Raw genomic sequence first — 15,190 nt, forward strand, 5'->3', positions numbered from 1 at the left:
TGCTGGGATTACAGGTGGGAGCCACTGTGCCCAGCCCCTTTTATTACGTGTTCATGCATAAAGTCTTTTTATTAGTCATCATAATTCTCTGCAAGAAAATTGTGTATACGTGGAAAATTAAAAAGTTTTTCTGTGCTCTTAATACTCTAAGTGTTTAAGAAAATTATGATTGAGGTATCATTACAATGAAAATATACAGTACATCAAAGCACATTCTCTTGTTTTGATTAAATACAGCAAATAAATTTGTTGGAAATGCATCTTTAAGTGCGTGGGTGAGGTTTTTTCCCTGTCAGTTTAATTACCCATGGACAGATACTGCCGGCCTGAAATAGCTTTTAATGTCCACTTGCAGAACTTCATTCATTTAAATAAGTTGGGACTAGAAGGGGTTTTGTCATGGCAGTGTCACTCCACTCTCAGCCCATCTGCGTTCCATGTCGGAAGCCTCAGCTCCTAAGACGCTTTCTTAGTGACCTCTGCAGAAGAGTGGAGGCAGTGCGAATGAAGGAGGAATGAAGCATTTTCTCTTCTCTGCTGTGGGAGTGGAGAGTGAGGGACGGACGGCGGTGCGGGGGGCACGTGCGCTGCATGAGGCAATGCCTAAGAAACTTCTCGTTCACCTCGTTCGCACCTGTCGCCCCGCAGAGCCGATGATGAGCACCCCACCGCCTGCCAGCGAGCTTCCGCAGCCACAGCCGCAGCCGCAGGCGCTGCACTACGCCCTGGCCAACGCGCAGCAGGTGCAGATCCACCAGATCGGAGAAGACGGACAGGTGCAAGTAGTACGTACCCTCTCCACCACGCACCTCGGGCGGGGCGGGTGGCGAGGCGGGCCACGGCAGGGCTGGGGCGGCTTCCACTGCGTTTCAGGAGCATGGTGATAGCTTGGGAGGAGGCATAGGGACCCCATTTAAAGGAGAGGCCATCACGGCTGTGAGCTCTTGCATTTCACAGATGAGGGCAGCTGTCGCAGTACCCAGGGGTTGAAGCACATGGTGGGGTGCGGGCATTCGCTCAGCTCACCGTGGCCCTGGCGATCAGCTACAAGGGCCCCGCCATGCTCCTGGGAAGCATCGTAATAACGCTCAGTTGAGAAGCGCAGCCCTCTTCTTACTGAGGGAAAGACAGTAATTTCCTTCTAGGATCAGTGACAAAAGCTTGAGGCCGTTGCTCCCATGCAGCCTTTCCCTCAGGGTTTCTCAGCACACCAGGCTGGGCGGGAGTGCCCCAGCAGCAAGTCAGTGCCCTGCCTTGTCTATGCGGAGTTCTCTGTTAGGGTTTTGTGGCCCAAGCTGCAGCCAGCCTGATGAACTAGGGACTGACTGCCGGGTGAAGTCCCTCTACAAACACCTGAATTTTGTGGCACAAGAGTAGGGGGGTGGCAGAGAAGGAAGACTTTTCCAGAAGCTTTGCTGGGTGACTAGAAATTTTACCTGTGTCACTAGACATCGCTGATGTTTTCAGTTGCTCCAGCCCCCTCAGGACCTCTGGTGTTCATTGTGTGCCCCCATGTAACAGGGCTTTCTTCTGGCAACAGGGTCCTCTACTACTGAGAGCGGGATGTGGCTCTCGTCTCCCGTGGCTTCAGCACATTGTCTGCAAGGGGGAAGGCTTCCAGAAAATGCTGGAGAGTTTAGATGGGGCATTACCCTTTCTCTTCCACAGGAGATGAGACAGTCATGAATGGTGAATTTGAATAGTGAAATTCACAGGCTTATTCAATTCATTTGACATTCACAAAGGCAGTTACTCTCATCATGTTAGTAAGGAGCTCTTTGAAAGAGTTCCAGAATACATAACTTTGCCATAATGCTTACATAGAACATTCTACAGGAGTTTATTTTAAGAACCATTTTGACTAAGAGTTAATTTCAGATAAGATAATGAGTATTCATTTCATTTATAGGTTTATAGCAATTGCCTGCCTTATGTATAAACATTGGATTCTTTTAATTGTTTTGTTTTTTGGAATCACATTTGTTAGTGTTGACTCAAGCTGTTTAAATAGTCATGTGAGTGTTTTTTTCATTAAAAAAAATGTTGCCTGCCCTGTTCCGAGTGTAGGCACACAAACGACTCCCCTGCTCCCGGCCACACTCGGCCTGTGTAGCCTCCGAGCATCTCCAGAGAGCTGAGCGTATTGTTTGAAAAGAGGGGTCATTCTGATTTTTCTGTTTCCCCTCTTTTCTATGTGTCATGCACATTTTAAAGTTTCCTTAGTTTAGTAACATTCAGAAGTGTAAACACCTCTCCTCGGACCTGTTGCTCCTTTGTGAAGTACTGTAAAACACTCTGTGTGCATCACACAGTATCCCTCTTAGCCCTGGGCTCACTTTCTCAGGTTTTAATTACCCACGGTCATCCGGGATCTGAGAATATTAAATGAGAAGTTCTAGAAATAAACAATTGATAAGTTTCAAATTGTCTGCTCTTCCAGGCAGAAGAACGTGGAGTCTGGGTGTCCTGCTCCATCCGCCTGGGACGCGGGTCCTCCCTTTGTCCAGTGTGTCCAAGCTGTGCAGCATGTATAGGCAGGGATATGGTTCAGCACTGTCCACGGTTTATGGCATCCACGTGGTGGGGAGAAGGGGGTGCTTCTTGAAAGCCTCGTGGATGAGGAGGACTACTGTGAACCAAAAGTGTAATTTAAAGCAGTGACTTTAAGCTTACGCTAAGCATAGACTATATTGCAGTATTCAGGAGTTAGTTACCTGTTTGAATGGCAGATAATCCAGAACACACATTCCGGAAGACGTTTCTTGTTTCCTTTGCTTTTGATTTTCTTCTGATGCTTCTTGGTGTCTTTTCTTGCTGCGGATCCCACAGGGACACCTCCACATCGCCCAGGTGCCACAGGGGGAGCAGGTCCAGATCACGCAGGACAGCGAGGTGAGTCAGCCTTCGCCATAGCACTGTCCCTGCAAGCACCCTGCCCGCATGCTCCTGACGTTCGTCTGTGTCACAGTGCGCTGGCAGCTGGGAGCCCCGAGGATGGGGGACGTGGGCCATGGCTGGGGGACTCTGCTTCACAGGTGCACAGGGCGGGCCTGAGTCTCTGTGGCCTCGCTGCCTCCTCCTCCTGTCTGTTGGTCTCTGCACCTTCTGGTCTGGCTTGGCCAAGACCTCCTAGGTCGATGTTTCTGCTCCTGGCTGGAAGTGTCCTCTGAGTACCCTTCTTTCCCAGTGTGGCCCTGCCCCTCCTGCCTGGGGAGGCCCCCAGCGTGCCCGAGGTGTGGCCTGCCCTTACCAGATGACCTGATACGTTTCCCTCGTATGCCACGTGGCCCCAGCGTCCTCGTGGCCACAGTGGAATTAGTGCTGATTTCATGGGATGGTGGGGAATCCCGTGAGGTGATGCTGCCAGTCCTGAGAGGAGAGCTGGTACTAGCCCTGGACAAACCTGCCGGCCCTGTGCTTGTCTCCGTTGTCTCAAGTGCGGGAGCCCTCCCCAGCCACACGCTCAGAAGCACGGGCTCAGCTGCTGTTGGGTGTGGAATGTGCAGGCAGGACTGATGGTCTGAGCTTTCAGAAAGCCGAGGCTGCCTGGTCCCCATGCTCTGCGTTTGTGTGCCAGGGCAGGACTGTCTCCTGCGTCCACTGGTAGGACCATCCTTTGACTCTGGGCTGCTTCCTACCACACAGGCAGCAGCAGGTGCAGGACACTGAGCTGGGCCTCATCTGTGGCCACGGAGCAGCGTACACGTGTGGTGCGGAGTGACTGTTTTGCGCTCTGCGCGATGAGGAGCATGGCTGTTTCTAGGTCTTGACAGCGGCACCCACTTTATATTTGGTGCACGACAGTATGTCGTTATGAAGATGTCGGGCTTCCCCACACACACCTGCAGCAGCGACTAGGAAGCCTGGGGCTAGGTCGAGGGGAACTTGGAGATATTGGCAGGTGTGTGAGGACTCCTGGGAGCTCATGCAGGGTGCAGGTTCTGTGGAGGAGCAGAGGAGCGAGAGGCCTGGCCTCCAGGGACTCACAGCAGGCCCAGAGGTCCTGCCCAGGTACCTGTGAGCAAGGCTTTGGACACATGCACGTCGTGGCATGAGGAGCACGAGGGACTGGGACGTGTCTGCTGGCGGTGGCTTTAATTTGGACACCAGCAGTTCCCAGTGGGTTATTCCGAGAGGGGAGCACATGCGTAAGGTTCCAAGGGCGCAGTGAGGATGAGGTGAAAGGGGAGGAACGAAGTCATGTGGGGGCCGTGAGCCGCTGGGAATGAGTGGGCTCATCCACACAGCGGCGTGACCAGGCCACTAAGAAACATGTAAAGATGGATGGATGGAAGGAAGCACCAGGGCAGGGGGCAGGTGGAGGGACAGTCCTGGTATGCCAGAGTGTCCAGGAAGGAGCAGAGCCGGGTTCTGTGTCTGTGGGTGGGTCAGGGACCACCTCTGTGGGGATGCGGGGAGATGCACCTGTTAGCTCAGGGAGGTCAGCTGCAGGAGTGGGGCAGAGCCCTGAGCTGCTGCCAGGGGCAGGATCTCAGCAGCAGCTTCCAGTGCTTGAGCTGCCTCTGATGGGGGCAGGGGAAGGTTTACTTCTCAAGGCACAGGCACGTTGGGGCTGGGAGGCTGAACTCTAGACTCTAGAAGCCATGCAGCTCATCGGAGTGCTTAATTTCCTTATTGTCATTGGAAATGAAGGAAAATTGATAAGCAGCAAAAGAAAAAAATCAACACACACGTGCTTTTTATAGTTCATACTAAAAAATCTTTACTGCTACTTGGATTTTTTATTATTAGTTTTGTCCCCTCAGTTTTCAAAACTGAAGCCATCTTGTGTAGGTAATTGCCTTTCTTGTTTTCATCAGGAATTAGAATTGCTAATCATATTAATAATGGCTTTGTGATAAGTGACAGTGTGCAGTCTCATCGCAATAAATTCATACCTTGTTCATTTAAAATTATTTTGCAAAAACAAGATATCTGAAAATAAACATTTAGCAGGGTCTAACAGACTTAGAACAATTCCTTTTTACGACGAATGAAAATGGATTTCTGGCTGGAGAGCTCTTAGCAGCCCTGTGGCTGAGTGAGCTGGTGGGCTGTGTGTGCCCGTGCCTGGAGTGATGCCGCACAGCTCAGTAAGGTGTCCCCATTGGGGGAAGCTGGGTGGCGTGCACATGGGACCTCTCTGTGCTACTTTTTATGAGGCTAAAATTCTTTCAAAATAAAATATAAAGCAAAAGTGCCATTTTCATTAGGGGTCAGGGTCGGGAAATGGGTATAGTGCTTTTGGAGTTGTTTGTTCATCTTTGCAATAAAAAATAGTACCTAGAAATTTAAGTATTTCGTTTTGGGACGTTTCTGCTGCTGGAGGTTGAACTTTGGCAGAACTGGTGTTTTCCTTGTTGTCCCAGGTGACCTGCAATGTGTCTTGGTGTATTTCTGCTTACGACTGTCGCCTCCTCTGATTCTTTGCAGGGCAACCTCCAGATCCACCACGTGGGGCAGGACGGTCAGGTGAGTGCCCCGGGCCCCATGCACCTGTGGGTGTTGCGCTGCTGAGGGGTGGGGCTCTTACGGGAGGGGTGGGACGGTCAGGTGAGTGCTCCAGTCCCCCTGCAATACACCTGGCCTTTTCCTCCCTGGCGTTGTGCTGCCAGGGAGCGGGGTCTCTCATGGGAGGGGAGAGGGTGTGAAGGTCCCTCAGTGTGAGCCCCTCAGCAAGACTGGCTTTTCTCACAGTGGCAACACACGGGCTTGGAAGGGGGAGGGCGGGGCTTGAAGGTCACATTCGAGGCTCTGTGGGTAGCTTTTGCTTTATGGTGGAAACATACCCTGCCCCGTGCCGATGGTTATTTTCTGCACACCCGTGTGGATGTTGGCGGTGGTCGTGTCTGCACAGGTAGCTCTGTTAGCAAAAGGCGGTTTTGCTCCTGTGTATCGCCGTCAAACTCTCAAACTTTGCTGCTTTCTAATCCTTGACACGCAGAGTGACCATTGGGTGAATACCCCAGTACGAATTGTCTTTCTGAAATGATGTGCCCCTACGATGCGGGCCTGGGGAGGGCGTGGCTGTGCAGTACAGGCAGCTCGCTGGTGGTGCAGGCTGTTGTTCCCAGGTCCTCGTGAGGACCCTTTGTAGTCAGAAGACGGCTGTCACTCTGGATTACTACTGAAGAGTCTGGGTGGTCTTCCCATTTCACAAAACAAAAGCCTGTGAGGCTGGCAGTGAGAACCATAAACACAGCTCCTTGCGTAGCAAGATCGTGCTCGTTTTTCAGAAGCACAGCACACTGTCCTTTGAGAAGCCCCGTGTGCATGCCCTTTGCCACAGCCGGGCCCTGCGGATCTCTGACCCTACAGAGCTCAGGGCACCCCAGGAGCGAGACGCCTCCCGGATGAGGGGGACAGAAGGGCACGTGCATCCCGTGGGCTTTGCTGTGACCCCTCAGAGGCACGTTGGGAGTAGGGCTGCAGACCCTCCAGAAGCAGTTCAGGTCAGTTTTGCAGTTGGAAAGTTTGATCGTAAAGATCATCCTGAGGGTCTCCTCAGGTGGTCCTGTAGCATGACTCACCTGTAAATAGGAAATTGCTGCTTTGGAGAAGAGCCAAAGGAATGCACAGTTTTTGTTCTCTCTCTCCTTTTGTGAGACAGAGTCTGGCTCTGTCGCCCAGGCTGGAGTGCACTGGTGTGATCTTGGCTCACTGCAGTCTCCACCCTCCGGGTTCAAGCGATTCGCCTGCCTCAGCCTCCCGAGTAGTTGGGATTGCACGTACCCATTAACCACCACGCTTGGCCAATTTTTTTGTATTTTTAGTAGAGATGAAGTTTCACCTTGTTGGCCAGGCTGGTCTCGCACTCCTGACCTCAGGTGATCTGCCTGCCTCAGCCTCCCAAAGTGCTTGGATTACAGGTGTGAGCCCCCGCGCCCCGCCTTGGAATGCACCGTTTTAAATCCACAGCTGTGTCTTCCTTGTTCGTCAGGGTGACAAGACTGTGGTTGGCACAGCGCGAGTCAGTTCTCTGCACCTTTCTCCCCGTGGTTCTCACGGTCAGCTGGGACAGCAGAGGATGGGACTCCCAGTCAGTGGTCCGTCTCTTAGTTTTCTGCGAAACTACGTGGTTTATGGTCATACTGGTGGTGAAATTGTATCATAGTTAAAACGCTGCTGGACTTGAGTTCCTAGGAAAAGTGAGGCATGCCACCTTCCCTATTCCCTTGTTCTGTCTCTACCCCTAAACAAAATCCACTTGGAATTTTAAAGATAGACCCGGCGTTTATTCTAGATTGCTGCAGTGCTTCTGTTGATGATTGCTGACAAAACTCTGCCAACTCTATTGTGAGGGCAGAGATTCCAGCTTTTCTCAGCAGGCGGGGAGGCCCATCAGTGCCAGCACAGGGCTGAGTTCAGGAAGGACTCTGGGGTCTGGAATTCCTGAACAAGACTCTGTTCCGGTGTCTCTGGTTCCTCCGTCACTGCTACTGCCCCACACGCCTTCTCACTGGGAGCAGGGTCGCGACTGCTGCTCATTCCTGCTTCTTCAGTGGCCCCTCCAAGTCCCCGCTCTCTTAGTGGCCTCACTGCAGAATGAAGAAAGCTGCTGTACTGACTGCTCTTTATGTTAAATGAATAATCATTTGTAAATCGCTTGTTTTTGTTTTTCCCGTGAACTCTCATACGTTCTTCTCACCTCCTGATTGCTATTATTGGTCATATTTGTGGGATCTTAAATCACAGACGGCTTCAGGAGAGGCCAATGCTGACACAGCATGGCGGGTGGAATCTCATACCTGGCTGCTGCTTCTCTTTTGAAGGAAACTGCTGTGTGATTTAAATAAACAGCTGTGTTCATCTGAAGCTGCCTTTTCTGTTAAAGCTGTGGAGCAATTCCCCTCGTTTTCTGTTTGTGGAAATTCTTTCTTTTTTCGTCATTTGGCCAGCTCTCATTCCCACCGTGCCACACCCTGCACATGCAGGCTTCGTCCTCCAGGCTGACCGCACATTTGGGAAACAGAAGGATGTTTCAAAAGGCCCAGAGAAGCCCGCTCGCCTCCATGTTGCCAACTAGGCTGAGAAGCCCCGAGCCGTGTGCGGGGGTCGCAGGGCCCATTCGCTCTCCTCCCCACCCACCTGCCTCCAGGAGGATAGTGCACGTGGGTCTAGGGCTCTCACTCCTCCAGCCAGACTTGACCTCAGAAGTGTCCTTCATGTAACGCTGCAGATGGCTCAGCTCCCCGCCCCATCCCAGTACCTTTGACTTGCCCTGGTTGAGCGCTGGCTTGATTGACAGGAGACCCTGTATCCTGCACTCACTCCAGGTGGATGGGGAAGGCAAGGAACAGCACCTCAGCCTGAGGCAGAGAACACAAAGAAGTGGGCATGGCTGCTGTAAGTTTCTAGATCACTGACTTAGGATTAGCTTAGTATTCACTTCTAATTAGTATTTCAGCTGTCATTTAAGAATGGTTATGTGCCAATGGACTCAGAATCTGACAGAGCTGCTAGAAATCTCCTCAGGGCGGGTGGCCAGGAGGCCTGGCCTTCCCTCTTCTGGCCATCTGTTTTATATCCTGGGGCTGGGGCCTTTGCCCCTAGCCCTTCACCCCGCCCCCTGCTCCCGCCCCCTTTCCTTGTGCTGGGCTCACACTTGGCGGTTTTCCTCCTGTTCTACTTCTGAGATGATTATTGCTCTTACTTCTTGTAGTCAATTATTTTCTGAGTCAGTGGACAGCTTCTGTGAAGATAGCCTTCCTTCTTTGCTCCGTGGAGGGTGGGTGTGCGCTATGCTTGTGGATTGCCGCTGGGCGGTGGGTTTGAGGCCACGTCTGCAGCCGGCAGCAGCGGCAGCTCCAGGAGGGCCCTGGTGGCTGCGGTGCCCTGCTGCTGGGCTGGGAAGCGCCATCATGCTGCATTGGTGTGACCCTGCAGCACAGCTGCCAGGGACCGTCCTTGTGAGTCGTGTTTTCTTTGAAGTAAATATTGAGGGACTGTCGTCGCACCCCACAGTTGCCATTTGCTGTCTGAGTGGAAAATAGGAAACCCTGTGTGGTTTGTGGCCACGTGACCAGTGTCATGTCCACAGCGGCCTTACTCCTCTTCCCTGCCATGAGATGGACTGCCCCGTCTCCGCTCTTTCTGCCCTGACGTCTCTGATACTGAGGGTGCAGGAGGGCTACCTCCACCTCCTTTCCCCGTCGCCCCCGGCACCTGCATCCTCCGACTTCTTTGCTGACAGTCGTGGTGTGCGCTTACACCTGGTGCTGGGTCTCAGGCAGGGTGGGACTCACGGCTTTTTGGTGACTCTGGGAGGGCTCCCCTACCTGAGGCTGTCTGCTGACAGGTGTGCTGCGGGTGAGCGTGACCTTGCCCTAAGGAAGGCTGACTAGGGTCCATTTCAGGCCCTGTTGGGTACGCTGGGAGTGCACAGAGCCTGAGACACACAGCAGGAGGGATCTGGAGAGCGGCCTGCACCAAGGCCTCAGGACAGCGGTGGCACAGCCACGGGGCGGGTGACTGCTGCTGCCCGTGTGAGGCCAGAAGCCATGGGCACCTGAGTCAGTGAGGTCGGATGGAGCCCCCATGCTTAGCCTCCCGGGATCAGTGTTGGGGGCAGCAGTAGCGGACGGTGCACCCCAATTGTGGGCAAGAGGATGGGAAGGATCTGCAGAGAGGTTCATGGGATGGCGCGGGGTGCACGTGGGGGCACACTGGCTTCATGGTGCCCACTTCCTCTTCCCGAGCCGTGCCCTCCAGTGCTGTGCAGCCTCCCATCCAGGAGTGCTTCCTTGCTCCCTGCTGCTGGCCCCTGTGGCCTCTGCTCTGCCAGCTGCCTGGCCGCGGTGCCCATCTACTCCAATGCTTTGTCTTTATTGTTCACTGTCATCTCTAGGTACTTACGCTGTCATGCCCCAGTGTTCCGGCATCGCTGGCTGGAGGAAGGAAAAGAAGGTGAAGGGATTTCTTAGAACGTGGAAATTTAAATTACAGCTGAATCTTAAAAAAAAAATTGTTTTGTGCTGGCATACACCTGTAATCCCAGCACTTTGGGGAGGCCAAGGTGGGAGGATTGCTTGACCCAAGGAGTTTGATACCAGCCTGGGCAACATAACGAGAACCTGTCTCTACAAAAAATAATAAAAAACTAAAAAATTAGCCAGGTCTGGTGGCATGCGCCTGTAGTCCCAGCCACTCATGAGGCTGAGGCAGGGGGATAGCTGGATACCAGGAGGCCCAGGCTGCAGTGAGCCGTGATGGTGCCACTGCCTTCAGAGCAGAGCCCACTGTGTGTGCCTCCCGCCCTGCACCTCGTCGCCGTCACGCTTTGTCCGCACCTAGCCTGCTGCCTTCGGGGGCAGCCATACCGTCTGTGCTATTGGCGTTGAAATTAAAACGCAGTGGTTCTGGTGATGGCTTCTGGCATGGGTAGCTCCTTAGAATGAGCTGCATGGACCTGAGCCGGGGCTTTGGCTTTTGGGATGCGTTTGCGGCCGTGTTATGGGTGCTGCTTCGTTGACACTGGAGTTCTCGATATACGGCTCCTCCGTAAGCTGATGAAAACTGTGCTGATTTCTTTTGTTCCTGCCTCACCGAAGGCACGAGGCCTTTGGCAGCATTTTCCTCTACTGGACAACCCCTTAGTGCCGGCTTTGTTGCTCAGTGGGTATTCGAAATTAATCATTTGCCGTCCTGAGAGGGAAGATCAAGTGAGGATATCACACAGAAATTCGGAATGGTTTAGGTAGACGTGCTGTTGCCCATGTGGTGAGCTTAAGTGATTACAGAATCTGTTTGAACAGAGGACAGGCCTCGTGTAATAAATCAGACCAGGGCCAGGGCGTCTGGAGTTCCCTGAAAGGACTGGAGCTAGGAGAGGCCGCCCGCTGTGCCGGCGATTCACAGGAGAGTACGTTCAGACAGACTGTGGCAGGAGTGTAAAATCATTTCTCGTTTAAGGAATTTCAGCTTTCAGCTACTGTTAATGATAATAGAATCTTTAATTTGGTGCAGATTTTCAGAAGAATTCTGAAAAACGCCCTTAAAAATTAAAAAGTCATGAGGATTGAAAGTTGCTGTGAGGTGGGTGACTTTATTTTTGAGTGCATTTCAACTGAAAATTGATGGCTTTTTTAATGAGGTCATGGGAACTTTTGCGAAAGGTGGATAGACCGGTTGGCCACTTGAGGGGCTGGCAGGGAGGGGAGCCACCTGCTGTCCTTCCCGCATCTTGGTGCAGTTGCTTTGCTGCCATGGGGACCCTGAGCCAGCGCTGTGTGACCTGGGCAGGCTCCCTGTAAAGGCCAACTCGTGTTCTGCAGCCGACGCCGCATGCTCCTGCAGTGATGAGTGCACCCAGCCTGTGTGGCTGGACCCCACCAGCATCTGTGCAAGCCACGGCAGGAAGGCAGCTTGCCACTGTGGTTCCAGAACCTTCCTCCCTTGGTCACGTGTGCGCTCACAGGGTCAGAACAGGTCCATAGAATGTCAGTATTGCATGCTGATTGCACTAATGTTTTTCATTCCGTTTTCTGTTCTGCTTTTCTTGAAGACTGGCTGTGACACATTGCATTGATTTTGCAATCCACACTTTGAAAAAGACTGGAATAGATGATTGCTAATGTCTCTTGTTTAAAATTTTTTGAGTTAGAGTTTCATTCTTGTTGCCTAGGCTAGAGTGCAATGGCATGATCTGAGCTCACTGCAACCTCTACCTCCCGGGCTCAAGCGAGCTTATGTCTCTTTTTTAAGAGCTTGTAGGTCTAAGTTGTAATGAGTAGCTGGGACTATAGGTGTGTGCCATTGCGCCTGTGTGATTAGGTGGTTTTTAAAAAACACTTGTAACTCTGTACAGTTTATACTGCATATATTCATATTCTTCCCTTATATTTTGATAAATCAAAAGATAATTGTTCTTGAATTATATTAAAAAGCTGTTTAAAAGGTGACATTCAAGTTTAAGAAAAATGATTATAAACTTGCTATTTAAAAATTAACTTTTAACATACTTCTCAGGGCTTTTAATCTAGATCAGGAAAATTAGGATTATCCATGCCACCTCAGCATTAGAATGAAATTAGGATTATTTATGTAACTCCCACATTAGAATGAAATTAGTATTATCCATGTCACTCCCACATTGGAATAAAATTAAGAATTATCCATGTTACTGCAGCATTAGAATGAAGTTAGGATTATCCATGTCACTCAGCATTAGAATGAAGATTCCCTGAGAACTCGAGTCAGATTTTTGGCGTGGCCGCCCTTCTGTTGGTGAGTCCTGTGGTGGGTGTGGGCCGGAAGGTAGCTCGACGTTTGCCGTGGTTTTCCACGTCCCTCCGCGCTGTCTGAAAGATTCTGATAGAGTTGTCTCTGGATGCATTTGAGTATTTCTTAGAGGGGAGGCCAGGGCCAAAGGAAGGCTTTCATTGCAGCTGGGCTGTGCCAAGGGGTCTCAGCGGGAGCAGCCCTTGGGGACTACAGACTGACCTCTTCCAGCAACAGGAAGGACCTTTCTTCCCTCTGCAGCACCTGTCGGTCATAACATGCCTGACTCGCTGTCCCCCTGCCCCTCCCTCCGCAGAGAAGCGCTCCCCTCACCCCCCGCAGAGCGGTCCTATGCTGGGCACTCAGACCACCTGTAGGTGGGGGATCCTGTGAGTAGAGTCTGGGTTTCGGGGCGCAGGGGAGGCTCAACTCCTCAGGATGTGTTCTAGGCCCTTGGCCCTTCACTCGCCCAAAAATGAGGGAGGGGACCCCGTCGGGCATGGTGAGCTCATTTTAAGTAACTGTCCAACCCCAAAGAGTTTGCAGAAAGTGATTTATTTAGGCAGAGAGAGAGGAAAAGGAGAAAGAAAAGCAGCTCCCACCATGTTGTGGAAGGGGATCCAGAGGTGGAGTCCACCCAGATGTGGGGGAAAAGGACTTTTAACCTGGGAGATACTCTCGCCCCATTCAAGTTTTCAGTCCTATGAAAGGAGTTCCTTGAAACTTTCGCTGGAGTGATTGACCTTTGATTTCTGGGCAGTCTATCTTCGTGAGCAGCGTGAAAGTTAAAGACTTTTAGGCCAGGTGTGGTGGCTCACGCCTGTAATCCCAGCACTTCGGGAGGCCGAGGTGGGTGCATCACGAGGTGAAGAGATCGAGACCATCCTGGTCAACATGGTGAAACTCCGTCTCTACTAAAAATACAAAAAATTGGCTGGGCATGGTGGCGTGTGCCTGTAATCCCAGCTACTCAGGAGGCTGAGGCAGGAGAATTGCTTGAACCCAGGAGGCGGAGGTTGCAGTGAGCCGAGATCGCGCCATTGCACTCCAGTCTGGGTAACAAGAGCGAAACTCAGTCTCAAAGAAAAAAAAAGATTAAAAGACTTTTAATCTCCAGGTTGGAGACGGGGTTGGAAGTATGGCACTAGGAAGTTCTTGCCTTTGAAACTACGCCCCCTTGTGGACCCGGAAGAGAATACCTGCCCTCAGTGGCATCTGGCCACAGTACCTTTCTTCTCCCTGGGGCCACTTCCTAAAATACTTTTCTTGGCCACAGATGAGCACCCGGCTGTGGGTGCAGATCTTTTGAGAGAGAACTGGATGGGGGTGGGGTGGGAGAGTCGCCATGGGTCCCAGTCTTGGGACTGCCACTCCCTCAGTGTCTGTCATCTTGGGGATGCGGCATTTTTTCTTCTTCTTCTTCTTTTTTTTAAGATGGAGTCTCCCTCTGTTGCCCAGGCTGGAGTGCAGTGGTGTGATCTTGGCTCACTGAGGCCTCCTCCTCCTGGGTTGAAGCGATTCTCCTGTCTCAGCCTCCCAAGTAGCTGGGACTACAGGCACGCACCGCCATGCCTAGCTCATTTTTGTATTTTTGGTAGAGACGGGGTTTCACAATGTTGGCCAGGATGGTCTCGATCTCCTGACCTCGTGATCCGCCTGCCTCAGCCTCCCACAGTGCTGGGATTACAGGCGTGAGCCACCGCGCCACTTCTTGGTGCTTCCGTGCCCTCCTCATGCCAGTGGGGTGGCAGCAGCAACCGCTCAGGAAGTTGGTGGGCTTTGCTGGGCACACATGGCCTGCCTGGCACTTACCAGGCTCTGGGCTACCCTTGGCTGGTGTCGTCCACACTCCAGCACTCAGGGAGGGGCAGTGCAAATCCTCACAAACAGACCACACGGGCATTGGCACTCAAGTGGGGAGTAGGCAGGCTGCGGTCTGGAGACAGGCTTTCCCGGGACACGTGGGAGGAGCAGCAGCTGCTCGTTGAGTGATGGTAGTGGACTGCCGCCCTGAGAGCCTCTGACGCGAAGCGGGGCCTTCCCCTCCCATCTCCTGCATGTGTGAGTGTGTGTGTGTGATTTTAGAGATACTCTTTTAAAACTGTATGCTTAAAGTGCTAGTTACTTAACTGGAAAGTATTCCCTTTTTAAGATGTTCACCAGGATGGAACCTTTGAAAGCAGATGGTCTGAACCTCGTCTCTGTAAAGCAATCTAGATGGTAAAGTTCATTATGAAATGTGAAGTAAATGATTTATTAAATACCGAATGTAACATTAACGTGTTCTAGTGATCTTAGGTAGCTGCGAGTCAGTGCATTCCTGGGTGGGTGGTGGCGGAGTTTGTGTTATTTGTTTACAAGTTTCTTTTTGAGACTGAGTCTCGCTCTGTAGCCCAGGCTGCAATGCAGTGGTGTGATCTTGGCTCACTGCAACCTCTGCCTCCCAGACTCAAGTGATTCTTCTGCCTCAGCCTCCTGAGAAGCTGAGATTACAGGCATCCGCCACCGCACCTGGCTAATTTTTGTATTTTTAGTAGAGATGGGGTTTCACCATGTTTGTTGGTGCTCTTTAAAATCCATATGACGTGAACATGTTTTGGTGATCTTAAGGAGCCGTGAGCACACGCGGTCCTGGGCGGGAGGTGGTCCTGTTTCTGTTGTTTAAAATCCCAAGCCAAAGCTCCCGGGGCTGCCAGGAGTTAGGGCTTGATGAGTGTCACATGATGTAGGACACCAGGGTGGGGAAGGGCCAAGAATGCTGGCCCCAGTTCCTTGGAGAAAACTGCCAATTTCTCACCACATCTGTGCTGGGCAGTGTCAGAGTCTCAGTCAAGGCAGTGTTTTCTTGCGCTTTAGTTAAAGGGCCGTGCTTCTTCCCCTGACCCAGGAAGCTGAGTTCCGCCGCACGTAGAGTGCGGGCCTCCAGACGTGGTGAGCTGGTGGGAAAGGCCAGGGCGTGAGGTTCGGTTGG

The 15,190-nt window shown here is 52.0% G+C and overlaps 1 protein-coding gene across 16 annotated transcripts in view; it reads left to right on the top strand.

The window, feature by feature from the left end:
* Positions 1-15,190, top strand: part of BANP (BTG3 associated nuclear protein) — a 127,814-nt gene that overhangs the window by 76,926 nt on the left and 35,698 nt on the right. For 9 of the 16 annotated variants that reach the window (XM_074401200.1, XM_074401222.1, XM_074401203.1 and 6 more), the window contains 3 exons: positions 649-785; positions 2,821-2,892; positions 5,434-5,472. In XM_074401200.1, the coding sequence (XP_074257301.1) occupies positions 649-785; positions 2,821-2,892; positions 5,434-5,472 (248 nt within the window). The remainder of the gene's footprint in view (positions 1-648; positions 786-2,820; positions 2,893-5,433; positions 5,473-15,190) is intronic. The other 7 variants (XM_074401174.1, XM_074401239.1, XM_074401196.1 and 4 more) reach the window with 1 other exon arrangement.

Source organism: Saimiri boliviensis, chromosome 1 (genome assembly GCF_048565385.1).
Source record: "Saimiri boliviensis isolate mSaiBol1 chromosome 1, mSaiBol1.pri, whole genome shotgun sequence".
Lineage (NCBI taxonomy): Eukaryota > Metazoa > Chordata > Mammalia > Primates > Cebidae > Saimiri > Saimiri boliviensis.